Source organism: Coenobita brevimanus, chromosome 88 (assembly GCF_032717465.1).
Source record: "Coenobita brevimanus isolate Jiangsu-jjx chromosome 88, ASM3271746v2, whole genome shotgun sequence".
In the NCBI taxonomy this organism is placed as follows: Eukaryota; Metazoa; Arthropoda; class Malacostraca; order Decapoda; family Coenobitidae; genus Coenobita; species Coenobita brevimanus.
In genome coordinates this window covers 3,004,056-3,018,010 of record NC_137041.1, presented here as the reverse complement: position 1 = coordinate 3,018,010, position 13,955 = coordinate 3,004,056, and the positions used below count along the sequence as shown (strand labels likewise).

At 43.7% G+C, this 13,955-nt stretch overlaps 1 protein-coding gene across 1 annotated transcript in view; it reads left to right on the top strand.

The window, feature by feature from the left end:
• Positions 1 to 13,955, top strand: part of Ten-a (Teneurin-a transmembrane protein) — a 475,834-nt gene that overhangs the window by 100,326 nt on the left and 361,553 nt on the right. Inside the window, 1 exon segment of the mRNA XM_080281215.1 lies at positions 2,986 to 3,420. Within this exon segment, the coding sequence (XP_080137341.1) occupies positions 2,986 to 3,420 (435 nt within the window).

The following is a 13,955-nucleotide window of genomic DNA, read 5'->3' as shown; positions in this document are numbered from 1 at the left end:
TATGATGGTGATAGGGATGATAATGACTCCTGCACCTATAACTACTTTCATTTCTCTAATTTGCTGATAGTGAGGTGTGAGGATTGTGTGTGTGTGTGTGTGTGTGTGTGTGTGTGTGTGTGTGTGTGTGTGTGTGTGTGTGTGTGTGTGTGTGTGAGGAGGGTTTGTCACCTGTCGGGCCATTAGTTGATTGGCAAAGGTATTGGTGATCTATAGTGGGCCATCTTACCTATATTCTCATTTGAGAGAGAGAGAGAGAGAGAGAGAGAGAGAGAGAATTGTTCATGTGTACGTTTGTCTGTGTGCACGTATCTTGTGTGTACATTTGGCTTTGTTGTTCATCAGTAAATTCACCATTAACGAAGCCTGTGTATGTGTGTGTGTATTACATTTTTCTCATCAATAATTTTACCTTTAACGAGGCCCCTTTGTGTGTGTGTGTGTGTGTGTGTGTGTGTGTGTGTGTGTGTGTGTGTGTGTACATTTCGTCTTTACACGTCCCTAATTCTAACCCTTAATGAAGCCATCATTTCCAAAAAAAAAGTATTGTAATTAGTCAGATATTTTCTTACGTGAGAATCTTTTACGTCTGTTGACTCTGACTGTACGTGGAATTATTGTTCAGTCATATTACATCTGAACTATTGCTATTTTTGGCCTTAAGTTTGTATTATCTTCGTTTACGGGTTTTCAGGTCGATGTATTAAACTAGAAACAGCAGATATAGTCAAGCAGTTGCAACAAGAAGCAGCATTAGTAATATTAATAATCAGGAGGTTGGTAGGGATGAGATAGAGAAGAACAATGGTTATCATTACAAAACCAGTTGTATGCCAAAGACCGTAATAATAATTATAATAGTAATAATAATAATAATAATAATAGTAATAGTAACAAGAAGTAATAATTATAACAGAACAAAGAAACCAATCTCAGTTAACGTTTAAAAGCTTTCACATATAAATTCTCTCTCTCTCACTCTCTCTCTCTCTCTCTCTCTCTCTCTCTCTCTCTCAGACAAAAAAAAAAAAAAAACATTACTCTAGCCCGTCCGTGATTAGGGTTCGAGAGAAATTATTCCATGTGTGATTTAGAAAGTTGGCGGTGGGAGCGGGTGAGAAAGTTTAGCAGGGGACAGAATTGGTGGGTTGGTGGTGTTGAAAATGGTGGCAGGGGTGGTGGCAGTGGTTGTAGGGAGGGGAGGTGGGTGAGAGTTGGGAATGGTGGAAGGGAAGAAATGGTTGAAGGGAGGGTGGGTGGAAATGGTGACAGAATGGAATGAATGGTCGTGGTGGAAGAGAGGTGGGTTTGAAGGGAAGGGTTGGGAATGGTGGAAGGAAGGGGTAGGGGTGATAGTGGAAGGGTAGATGGGAGAGGCGATGGTAGTGGTGGGAGAGTTTGGTGTCGTTGATGGAAGGAAGTGTTTGTGTGGTTGGTAGAGGTGTTGGTAATGTGATGATGGTGTGGTGGAAATGGTGGCAGAGGTGGTGATGGTAGTGGTGGAAGCTGTTTGGTGAGTCTTCCATACCGTTGATTGCCGTAGGTGTTGATATTCTCCTGTGTATTTTACGATTTAAATATACCAACATTGAAAGAATACTTGCTTTTAGAAGAGAGTATCCGTAGCACTTATTCCCCTCCGTCTTATTTACTTTAATATTGCTATTAACGATAAATAAGGGAATTTTGTGCATAAAGAAGAATGTTTAAAGTTCACCGGAATAATATACAGTTTACGTATACAGTATATCCTGTAGAGCTGTTGGATCCAGGAAAATATTCCCACATATTACCCACTTCCGTAGTTCTGCTTTTGATATTTGCCGTATAAAAGGTACCAGTAATAGCTACACCTTTTGAGTCACTCCATGAAAGTCCTTTTGAGTCGCTCCTTGAAAGTAGTTGCAGTGTACATTTCAACCCCGGCAAAGCTTACCAGTTCGTTTCAGTATTATTTATCACCATTAAATTGCCGATGACGACTTTACCAGGTTTGCAGCATTACCCTAACTCCAGTACGGTGATATCTTTTCTGGTTGTCTTGCTACCTTCAGTGTTATTCAGCCTAGGGGGACGTCTTTTAATAAACAAATTATTGAAGGTTGTATCTCACGCCTCGAATCGAAATGTCCTCTATAAATGGATGAATAGGTAAATATATAAAAATTGTCCGGAAATGTCAGGAACGTTTTAAAACATGACCGTGGAGTTTTAAACACCGGTACCGGGTTAATTTGTTATGTTATTACTACAGAATGATGGTTTAGCTTTTACGGTAAGTTCTTGATTATTCCTTAGAGATGTGTTATGCTTAAATTTACCTGTGTACAGTACTTTCTTTGGCAAATTAGAAGTTAGAACTGCAGCTGCTAGAAGTAAATACCAGCACCTTGAGTTGATGACCTTTATTCTAGTTACCACCGGACAATTTATTCACATTGGAAGAAACCCCTTGGAGTGAAGGAGAAAATAATCTGTTGACCCATTTAGCCCGAAAAATCCCAGACAAATTAAATGGTACGGTGGTTACAGAAATAAGATAGTGATAAAAGACGACATCCCGCTTAAGGAGTTCGTGTAGGTGTTTAGAAGTTTTACAGTCGATTTGTTTTCATCTGAGAGAACTGGACGATTCCCATATCCATAAGTCTTGGATACATGAAATTCGATGAGTCTTAGGTATGAGGTAGAGTGAGCCTCTTTGGTTGCTAATCAAATCACCGCTCCAGTTGTGAAGTTCAAGTGAGTCCTTGGTTACTAGTCAAATTACTACTTTGATTTTGAGGTACGAGTTCTCTTGGTTTCTAGTCAAACAACCCTCCAGTCTGTGTACACTTAGCCATTAACTGATCTGAATGGGGTTAGGGATCTTTGTCAGGCAAAACAAATCGACTGTAGCCTTATATACTTAAGCTAAAAGTATTGCTATCGTAGTTCCCTGCAGTAGTGTATCACCCTTCCCTTCTGTGCCCCCTGCAGGAGGAGGCGACCGCTCAAGCAACAGATCCCGTGCCACCACCCCCTTGAGCCACACCTCCGACCCTGACCTGGGCGACCCCCAACCTCCCCCCCAGCACGCCCCCCACCACGACGCCAACCCCCACAACAACCTCTCGCACTACCGCCCCCAGCAGTACGCCAACCCCCAACCCGGAGACCCCACCCCAGGCGCCGTCATGAACCAACTCGGCTCCGGCCACTATTATCAGGAGGTGCCGGCGGGGAATTTACACTACGCCAACCACCTGGACGAATACGACTCACCTGTAATGAAGAGCGGAAGGAAGTACCCGCAGGGGGGCCGGCGCGCGCAGCCTGGCGGTTCCTCACTGTCCTCCTCCGATAACAACTCCGACACCACGTACGCCGAGAGTGACATAAATTCCAGTCTCCGGGCAAAGATGGCCGCCCTTGATAATGGTAAGTGAAAGCATGATTTTATAGTTTCATGTACATTTGTCAGTTTCGTTGTGATATTTCCTTAGTTTCTTGTACATTAATTGAGGTTTTGTTATGACTTGTTTCATTGACATTTATTGAATGATGCCATATCTATCTATCTGGCAGTATGTCTTTCTCTCTCCATCCCACCCTCTATTTATCTATCCATCCATTCGTCTGTGTATGTATGTTTAACTGTGTAGTCATCCATGTAGCCATCCGTTAATCTCTATGCATCAGTCTGTGTATCAATCTGTCCATCAATTTATCTATATCTGTATAGCCAGACGCCTTAATCCCGTAAGGAGTGGCCACAAACAAATCGCCCTCACGTCGCACTGTCCACTGCCATTTAACTGCCCATCCTCCATCCACACATAGTATATACAGCATCTAAAATCATCCCCTATAATCCTGTGACATTATTCTTCTAGCTATCTCCACACACATTTGATCGGCTTAGTAGCGCCTCCTGTGGTGAAGGGAGTAACGAAATCTGGTCCCTGTATTCTCGTTGTTTATGGCAGCTCCGTGGCACCTTTTCTTCACTGATTTATTTTTTTCATCCGGCTAATTAATATCCTTTTTTACCCAACTTATACAGTGTGTGTGTGTGTGTGTGTGTGTGTGTGTGTGTGTGTGTGTGTGTGTGTGTGTGTGGTGATATTAGAATTATTTAAGAAACACAGTAATATAGTGACGTATATTAAGCAAGATAAATCGCCTAGGAGAAGGTGTTAGGGAGCTTCCTTAACCGACCCTACCAACACGAAAAATCTCTCTAAGACTGAATAAAATCGTTAGCATGTAGCAAAAACAAACAACAAAAACAAGTCGCTTAGTGAAATGTTTTAAGACAACACCCATTAAGATACAAATTATCCCCTAAGCGCCCATTAGCTATTGCCCATTAGTTTTCTTACTCCCTCCTTTTATTTTCTTTTTTTTTCCATTTAATATTATCCTGGTTACGAGGGACCTGGGTTATTGATGATTTTAAAAGGCATTGGGGGGGGTACCAGGTGATTAGCATGTTAATGAGGTCTTTAATTAGTGCAGCAGGTGAGCAGTGGAGCGGGGTGGTAGTTTTATGAGAGAGAGAGAGAGAGAGAGAGAGAGAAGGGGGGGTAGAAGAGGAAAGAGGAGGAGGGTGGAGGGAAAGAGGAATGACATAACTAGAGGGTGATGGGGGAAAGTGAAAGAGAGAAAGTTTTCTCTCTCTCTCTCTCTCTCTCTCTCTCTCTCTCTCCCCCCCTCCCCACTTTTGTTATTGTCTACCTCATCCCCAAATCCCCCCTCCCTCCCTCCCTCCCTCCCTCTCTTTGTTGTATCCTCCCCCTCCTCCCCAGCCGCGTCAGGTGTTGGACCAAGCAGCGGATTACGGCCCACTAATCCTTCGCCTGGAAAACTTGGTCCGGCATTACTGAGGGGACGCGAGATCGAAACCACTCTCGCTGCAATCTCCACTGTAATGGCGAATGTTTTTTTTATTCCTTTTCTTTTTTCCTCTAAACTTTTTTTTTTTTTTTTTTTTTTTTTTTTTTTTTTTTTGAGTGTTGGAGTGAAGGTTTGTTTTTATATTGGATGAGTTTTTCTAGTACGAGGATTTTCAGTTTTAGGGAAATTATGAATTGAAAAAAAAAAAAAATATATTATATCACTTGTAGTAAGAGTGATAGTATTGGTATTTTGTGTGTGTGTGTGTGTGTGTAATTTTCCTTCGAGATTATTAATGTTGAGAATCGTTATATTACTAATAAAAGAATACTTCACACTAGAGCGAGTACCCTTCACTTTGAGGAATATTGTTTCACAGGACTGAATATTTCTGCAGGAATATTACCGTATACACTTTTTCAAACGAACAGTCTAACACACCTCAAAGTCTTGTTATTAATTTTTTTTTTGAGGGGGGGGCGTTCAGAATTATTCCTTAAATACTTTACCCACTTCAGTATTGACAAGTGTATAATGTAAAATTGTTTCAGATGAATATCTTAATTTCTTGAATGGATATTTTACATACACCTTCTTTGGCAAATATACTTGATTTTTCAGCGAATATATTGATACCCAACAAACCATCTCTCAATTTTCGGGGCCTTTTTTTTTTTAATTCACTAATTTTCAATTGTCTCTACGATTATTTAAAATCTTACATGAATATTCTTACATCTTGGCCTTCGTATTTGAGGACTTCTTTTCATTAATTTACACATTACGAATATTAGAAACTCTCTGACGAATATTCTTACATATGGCCCTTTATTTTTTAGGATATCTTTTCACTGATTAACAGTTTACGAATATTAAACGCTCAATCGGATTTATTCTCTCTAATTTACACTTTGCAAATATTAAAAACACTTTCTCACACGAGTATTCTTACACCGTGGACGAATAATTTAACTGACGAAGCCTAGAACAGAGCAGGGACGGGAATTCGTCACCTGGGCGAGCGAAATGAATCACTGCATGATTAAAACTTCGTCCTGAAAGCTTTGCCCACCGTGGATCTCCCTGACGCATGGCCCTCGTTCGTCATAGAAAGAGAGAGAGAGAGAGAGAGATGGAATATAGAAAATGAAAAGTCAGAGTAGGATCCATGCATGAGAGAGAGAGGAGGAGCGTTGGGTGAAAGAAAAAATATAAAATAACGAGGTTAAGTGAGAACTCAAAAAATATAACCCATGCATGAGAGGCAGAGAGAGAGAATGACCTCGAGGTGTGAGGTAGGAAGATGTGTGGTGAGGAAGATACGTAGTGGGCGAGGTGATGCATGGTGTGGATGAGAGTGAAAAATGTGGTCTGGGATTTGAGAGGTGAAATATGTGTAAGTGCAGGGGTGGAGTGGAAGTGCTGGGGTAGAATGGAAGAGCAGAAGTGGATGAGGTGGATGGAGAGAAATTTACCTCAGTCTATAATGTAGTTAGTGAATCATATGTTCTGAGTTATTAAAGTAAATTGAAAGGTAAAGAAAAAATTTAGTGTATTAGAGATGCTAATGATGGTGATGATAATGGTGATGGTGGTGATTTATTTTTCTGTCAGCACAATATTTCGTGGTAGTGTGTGTGTGTGTGTGTGTGTGTGTGTGTGTGTGTGTGTGTGTGCGCGGAAGAGTTAAGACGAAGTGTGTCAAGAGGGATTTAATGAAGGGTAACTTAAGTGACAGGAGAGTCTTTCATCTCCCTCTTAAATCCCTACCACGTGTCCATGTCAGCTGCTTCTGAACCCTTTCCCTACGATGCCCAGTTTATTTATTTTATTTTTTCTTGATATTTATAAGCAGTTTTGTTCAGCGTATTAAATGTTCGCTAAATTAAAATACTTCTTTAAATAGAGGCTTTCTTACTCTTTATTCCGAGTACGTGTTTTGCTCAGTAATATTTCTTTTTCGCATTAATGAGAATGAAGTTATTAGAAGTACAAGACTGAAAGGGAAGGGAGATGATGTGAGATGAGGAGAGACACGGGTGGGTTAGAGAGAGAGAGAAAGAAAGACAGTTTGATTAAGACACGGGTGGGTTAGAGAGAGAGAGAGAGAAAGACAGTTTGATTAAGACACGGGTGGGTTAGAGAGAGAGAGAGAGAGAAAGACAGTTTGATTAAGACACGGGTGGGTTAGAGAGAGAGAGAGAGAAAGAAAGACAGTTTGATTAAGACACGGGTGGATTAGAGAGAGAGACTTTGATTGATTGAAGAAACTGTTCCTGTCTAGTTGCTGAGGAAAAGAAAAGAGAGAGAGAGAGGTGCGTGCGTGGTAGTAGAACTGTTAATGTAAGGTTTGCGTGGGGGTAAGAGAAAGAGCTGCTTCTTGGAGGGTGATTGAGGAGCAAGGGAATGTGGGGGAGGAACTTTGCATATTTCTGAGGTCTTTATATAGCTGGCAAGGTGGTGGAGGAAGATGGAGAGAGAGGGAGGGTGTTCTCTCTCTCTCTCTCTCTCTCTCTCTCTCTCTCTGTCTCTGTCTCTCTCTCTCTCTCTCTCTCTCTCTCTCTCTCTCTCTCTCTCTCTCTCTCTCTCTCTCTCTCTCTCTCTCTCTCTCTCTCTCTCTCTCTCTCTCTCTCCCACCCACCACTAACAAAACCGTCTAGAGGGGAAGGGAGGGGGATTAGGATGTGCCAGAAAAAGGGGGAAAAACACCTAAAGCCTGGGGATTGGGGGGGATTGGGGAGTGGGGAAGGATGGCCAGAAAAGTGCCTAATCTCCCCTGCGTCCCTGTTAATTGCCTGTCAGTCGTCTTAAATTAATAGTTGGGGTTGTTTGTCGGACCTGGAGGAAGTGGAAGAAGGTGTCGTGAGGATCTGTGACTTAATCCTAAGAGAGAGAGAGGGGGGGGTGGGGAGAGGGTGAAGGAGAGTGAGTATGTGGGTGTGAGAGGGAGTGGGAAGCGTACGTTGGGTGAGGGAGGTCCGGGAAGGGTGGGGGTGAAGTGGGAGTAGATGGACATTTTGAGTGAGAATGTGTGTGTGTGTGTGTGTGTGTGTGTGTGTGTGTCTGGCGATGGTTTAGGTGGTTATGTAACTTTGTAGTCATAACTTAAGTGGATGCCGGCGGTTCAAGTGGATGTGTAAGTGGATTTACATTATTTAAAGTGGATGCCTGTGTGGATGGAGCATATTAGGGAGCGATCTTTTCATTTTCCTCTTTAATGGGGCGAATGAGTGCGCTGCCTTTGATCTCGGATATCTTAATTGGATGATGAAAAGGATCCACCGCCACCACCACCAAAACCAACACCATCATCCTAAATCATCGCCACCGCCACCACCACCAAAACCAACACCATCATCCTAAATCATCGCCACCGCCACCACCACCAAAACCAACACCATCATCCTAAATCATCGCCACCACCACCAAAACCAACACCATCATCCTAAATCATCGCCACCACCACCAAAACCAACACCATCATCCTAAATCATCGCCACCACCACCAAAACCAACACCATCATCCTAAATCATCGCCACCACCACCAAAACCAACACCATCATCCTAAATCATCGCTACCACTATTACCACCACCACCATTACATCCTAAATATCAGTACCACCACCACCAGTACTACCACCATCATCCTGAACCACCACCATCCCCAATCACTACCACCACCACCACCACCCCTTAACTAATCATCATCACCTTCGCAATCTTCGTTTTCGTCATCATTATCCTTACCATCATAATCATCATCACCTTCATCTTTATCGTCGTCATTGTTATCATTATCCTTATCAACATAATCAGTGTCTTCAGTTTCATGTCTGTCTTCATCATCATCAAAACCACTGCCAGCAGCACAAGTACAACCACCCCAGATGAAAATGACAAAGATAAATAGATTAACGTCTTTCCTTTGTGCCCTCCGGTGCTTGTGTAGCGTTTTCGTCGCCAATTATCAGTGCCTTGATTCCTTCCGTCCTTCGTTTTTCTTCCTTTTTTTTCTTTTCTTTCCTTCCTTTCTTTTTTCTATTCTTCCATCCTGTTTTTCTTCATTCTTTCCTTTCCTCCATTTTTCCTTCCTTTTTTCCCTTGCTTTCTTTTGTTCCCTTCCTTTCTGCCTTTGACTCCCGGATATTTTGTTTCTCTTTCATATTTCCTCCCTCCTTTCCGTCCTACATTCCCTCCTTCCTTCCATATCACCTCTCCAGTTGATCCTGTATTTTACTGTCTTTCTTTCTTTCCTTCATTCATTCATTTCCTTCCTTCTTCTCGCCCTTTGTTCCTTTAGAGTGTGAAACAAATCCACCAGCTTTTCCTCTCTCTCTCACACACACACACACACACACACACACACACACACACACACACACACACACACACACACACACACACACACCGTTCTCTTATTCACTCCTTTCTTCAGTGTAACAAATGACCATCTCGTAGCTTTCATCCTGTCCTTCCTTCCAGCTATTGTCACCAGCATCTTGTGATAATCTCCCTCCTTTCCTTCCTTCCCTCCACTCATCAATCCACCCGTCCTTCCTTCCTTCCTACTTTCCTTCGAGTCATCCATCCATCCATCCTTACTTCCTTCTCACTACTCATCCATCCACCCGTCCTTCCTTCCTTCCTATTTTTCTTCCACTCATCAATCCATCCTTCCTTTCTTTTCTCCTTCCTTACTTCCATCCCTCCTTCCATCCTTCCTTCCTTCCTTCGGCGTTGTCTGCCTTGCGGTGCTCCCATGGCTCTCGAGGACCTGATGAGCTAATTAGAGGACCACCTTTGAGGACGAGCTCGACCTTCAGCGACAGCAGTTGGAAGGAGGAGGAGGAGGAGGAGGAGGAGGAAGTAAGAAAGAGAAGGAGAGAAAAATGGGGAGGAAGAGGGGGGGATGGTAGAGGGGGAGAGAGGCATGGAGGAAGCTTGGAGGGGAAGGGAAGAAAAATTGGGAGATTGAGAGGGAGGGGATGATGATGATGAGGAGGAGGAAATTAGGATTGGGAGAGGAAGGAAAGGAGACGATAGTTGTGTAAGATGTGGTGTAAAGTGATATTTCTTAGTCATATTTAGCTTTCATTAATCAGTTAAGAGAGAGAGAGAGAGAGTCAATTGTATGATGTAAAAGTGAGCAGGTATTTTTGTTGTTTGTGTGTGTGTGTGTGTGTGTGTGTGTGTGTGTGTGTGTGTGTGTGTGTGTGTGTGTGTGTGTTGGCCGCATCCATCCACTCTGGTAGCGTGATGATGAAAGTGCGGCAGAGTGTGAGGGAAGGGGGGATGGAAAGAGAGGGAGAGAGGGGGGGGGCGGGGACGAAGATGGAGGAAGGAAGGAAGGGAAAAAAGCGCAGAAGTAGGGAGGAAAGTAGAGAGAGGAAGGGATGAGAGGAGAGGAAGTTGGGAGAGGAAGTGAACGGGTAGGTGGATGAAAAAAAGGAAGGAAGGACGGGCGGACGGACTGACAGACCAAAGGATAGATGGATGAATGGAATGATGAAAAGGAGGAAGGAAGGAAGAAAAGAAATATTAATTCGAAGGGGTATGTGAAGGGAAGAACTATATTAGGTAAAAATTGGAGAGAGAGAGAGAGAGAGTGCAACCGGGTGTAAGATGTGGAGGGGGGGGGGAAGAAAGGTAAAAAGAGAGGAGGGAAGTAGAGAGAGAATTAGAGAAGTAGGGAGGAAGAGAGAGGGGTTGGAGCGTGAAGAGAGGGAGGAAAGGGGGGAAAGATAGAGAGGAACAGAAGAAAGGGATGAAGAAGAGAAGAGTTTATGAAAGTACTGCCGGGTGTAAGAAAGTAGGAAAGAGAGAGAGAGAGAGCTGCAGTGGGAGAGAGAGAAAGGATGGAGGGGGGGGATGCCAGTGAACCGTCCAATTTCCTCGAGTGGGTTCCTCGCAGGGGCATTTGTATTCTCTGGTGCCGCCTGAAGAAAGCCACAGATGATGGTAGTGCACCCCCCTCCCCCCTGCCCCTCCCTGCCACACCCTGCAACAACCATGCCCCTTCCGCTACATCCCTGCCACACCCTACTATACCCTTGCCCCCTCCTGCCACATTTGCCACACCCTGTCTGCCCCTGCTATACCACTGCCCCTCCCTGCCACACCCCTACGCCTCCTTACCACACCCTTTTCACATCCCTGCCCCTCCTTATTTTACCCTTCTCTGTTTCATGCCCCATTATTACCCTTCTGTCCATCCGCACCCCTATCCCTCTCTGCCACACCCTGCCCTATCCTTGCCCCTGCCTGCCACACCCTGCCCTACTCTTTCCCCTCCCTGCTATACCCCTGCCCCTTCTTAACACTCCGTCACACCCCTGCCCTTCCTTGTCACACACCCTGCGACACCCCCGTCTCTCCGTGCTATGTCCCCCATAGTATCTACCCCACCACTCCACTCCTGCCCTTTCCCTGCCTTTCTCCACCCTGCCAACCCCACACACTCTCTCTCTCTCTCTCTCTCTCTCTCTCTCTCTCTCTTCCTTGATTCTTTGCATTCGTCTTCCTTTCTTATCTTCTCCCTCTTTCTTTTCTTTCGTCTCATTTCTTTCTTCTTATCACCTTTGTCTTTAATTCCTCCTTCTTTTATTCTCTCCCTTCTTAGTCATTCTCCCCCCCCCCTCTCTCTCTCTCTCTCCTTCAATCAGGTAAAGCAATAAAACACTGAAAGGAATTTAAAAACCAAAGTAATATTAGTATCATAAAAAGACCTTTGACGGGTTCCATTTATTCTCCTCCTCCTCCTCTTCCTCTTCTTCTTCTTCTTTTTCTTCCCCCCCCCCTTTCTCCTCCTTTATCAACTCTTTCTTCCCTCTTCCAGGCAAGTCTGTTTCTGTGTCACACGCAACTGGGTGACACGGAGCCAAATATAGGCACTTCTGAATAATGTCTTTATCAGGTGTCGCTCTTATTCATCTTCATATTCAACTTTGCACACATTTTCGTCCCTTTGCAGTTTAGTTCACGTAGCTGAGAGTCGGAAATGAAAGTGCTACGGCCACCACATCCTCTCCGTAGCACTTCTTCGTGACAGGCATCCAATTGAAACGTTTATTTGTTTTGATACTCGACAGGTTAGAGTAAAAGGAGTATATTTAATTGTTTGTTTTTTTCTCTTTCCAGGTAAGTGTCTTTATATCCGGATTGGTTGGCTGGTTATGAAGGCTGGTGAGTATGAGACGTATTATAGATGCCTTCTTCCTCTTCATGTTCTTCTTCCTCCTCCTCTTCCTCCTTCTCCTTCCTTCCTTCCTCTTCCTCTTCTATCTCTTCTTCCTCTACCTCATCCTCTTCTTTCTTTTTCACGCCCAAAACCTCTCTTGTTCCTGCCTGATTTTGCATATCTAGGTTTTTGGGCTTTGTATATGTTCCTCTTTCTCCTGCCCATTATTATTATTATTATTATTATTATTATTATTATTATTATTATTATTATTATTATTATTATTGTGAGGGAGATGAGGGAAGATGAGAAAAGGCGAATGGAAAAAAGGAGAGTTGAAAGTAGAGATTGCAGGGGAAGGATGATAGGAGAGGAGAAATCGAGAGAGGAAGGGTGGGAAGAGAAGAGATGAGGGGAGAGTAGAGGAAATGGTATTAGAGAGAGAGAGAGAGAGAAAGAGAAACAGAGAAAGAGAGATGGGCGATGCTTAGGGTTAAGAATTATTGCTGTAAAAACGGAATGAGGGGAGAAGCTGAAATATAGGGGTAGGCAGAGGGAGGAAGATATATGAGAGAGAGAGAGAGAGAGAGAGAGAGAGGCAATCCATTCTTAAGTTGAAAATATTGGAAGAGGGGGAGACCCAATCCATGTCGATGCAAACAGAGGCAGTTATGCAGAGAGAGAGAGAGAGGGAGAGAGAGAGAGAGAGAGAGAGAGAGATTAAAGAGCACTAAAGACGGACATAAATTTAAGTTAGTGAGAGAATGCGGAAATTGCGACAGAATTTAGAGAGCGGGAAAAGTGAAAGACAGAGAGAGAGAGAGAAATTAAAGGTTGTGAGAAAATAAAGAGAGTGAGAGAGGCAGTATGTCAGGGTCGAACGCCAGGGCCCCCATAAAGAAGCCGCCGACATGGGGTAATGCGAGAGAGAGAGAGAGAGAGAGAGAGAGAGAGAGAGAGAGAGAGAGATTAATTACACTGAAAAGATAGTGGCCACACACACACACACACACACACACACACACACACACACACACACACACACACACACACACACACACACACACACACACACACACACACACACACACAGGTCCTTTTTCTTGAGGTTGCCCTTCCTAAGATATACGGGTGATAGGTAGATAGATAAATGAGTTAAGTAATTATACAGATAGACATATTCGCACTTGGAATAGAACGTGGATAGGTAGATAGGTAGGTAGATAGATAAGAAATTGGGTTGTGGATTTTTCAGTGGGATAAAAAAAAAAAACTATAAAAAATGCAAATTAGGTAAAGAAAAAAAGTATGTAGGTCTAGGTAGGTTTTGCATCCAGGCAGGTAAAGAACACACACTTGGTACCAGAACAATGTAGGTAGACGTAGGTAGGGGATGAGAAGGTAGGTAGGTAGACAAGGAAGGTAAGTAGGTTCGATGGTAGGTAGATAAGTATCCAAGAAAAATACCATGACAGTCCAAGCAGGAAGAGGGAAAGGGAGACGAAGACATAGAGGAGAGGGAGGGAGGAAAGAAAGGAAAGAGGCAGGGAGGGAGGGGAGAGAAAAAGCTCAGGAAGAGGGAAGTAGAGGAGGAAGAGACAAGCAGGTAGAGGCGATGGGATAGAGAGGGGTGGGGGAGGCAGAGAGGAGAGGAAAGGGAGAAAAAGGAACACACACACACACACACATACACACACACACACAGGTAGATAGAGGGGACAGTGACACACACACACACACACACACACAGGTAGATAGAGGGAACAGTGAAACACACACACACACACACACACACACACACACACACACACACACACACACACACACACACACACACACACACACACACACACACACACACACACACACACACACACACACACACACACACACACACA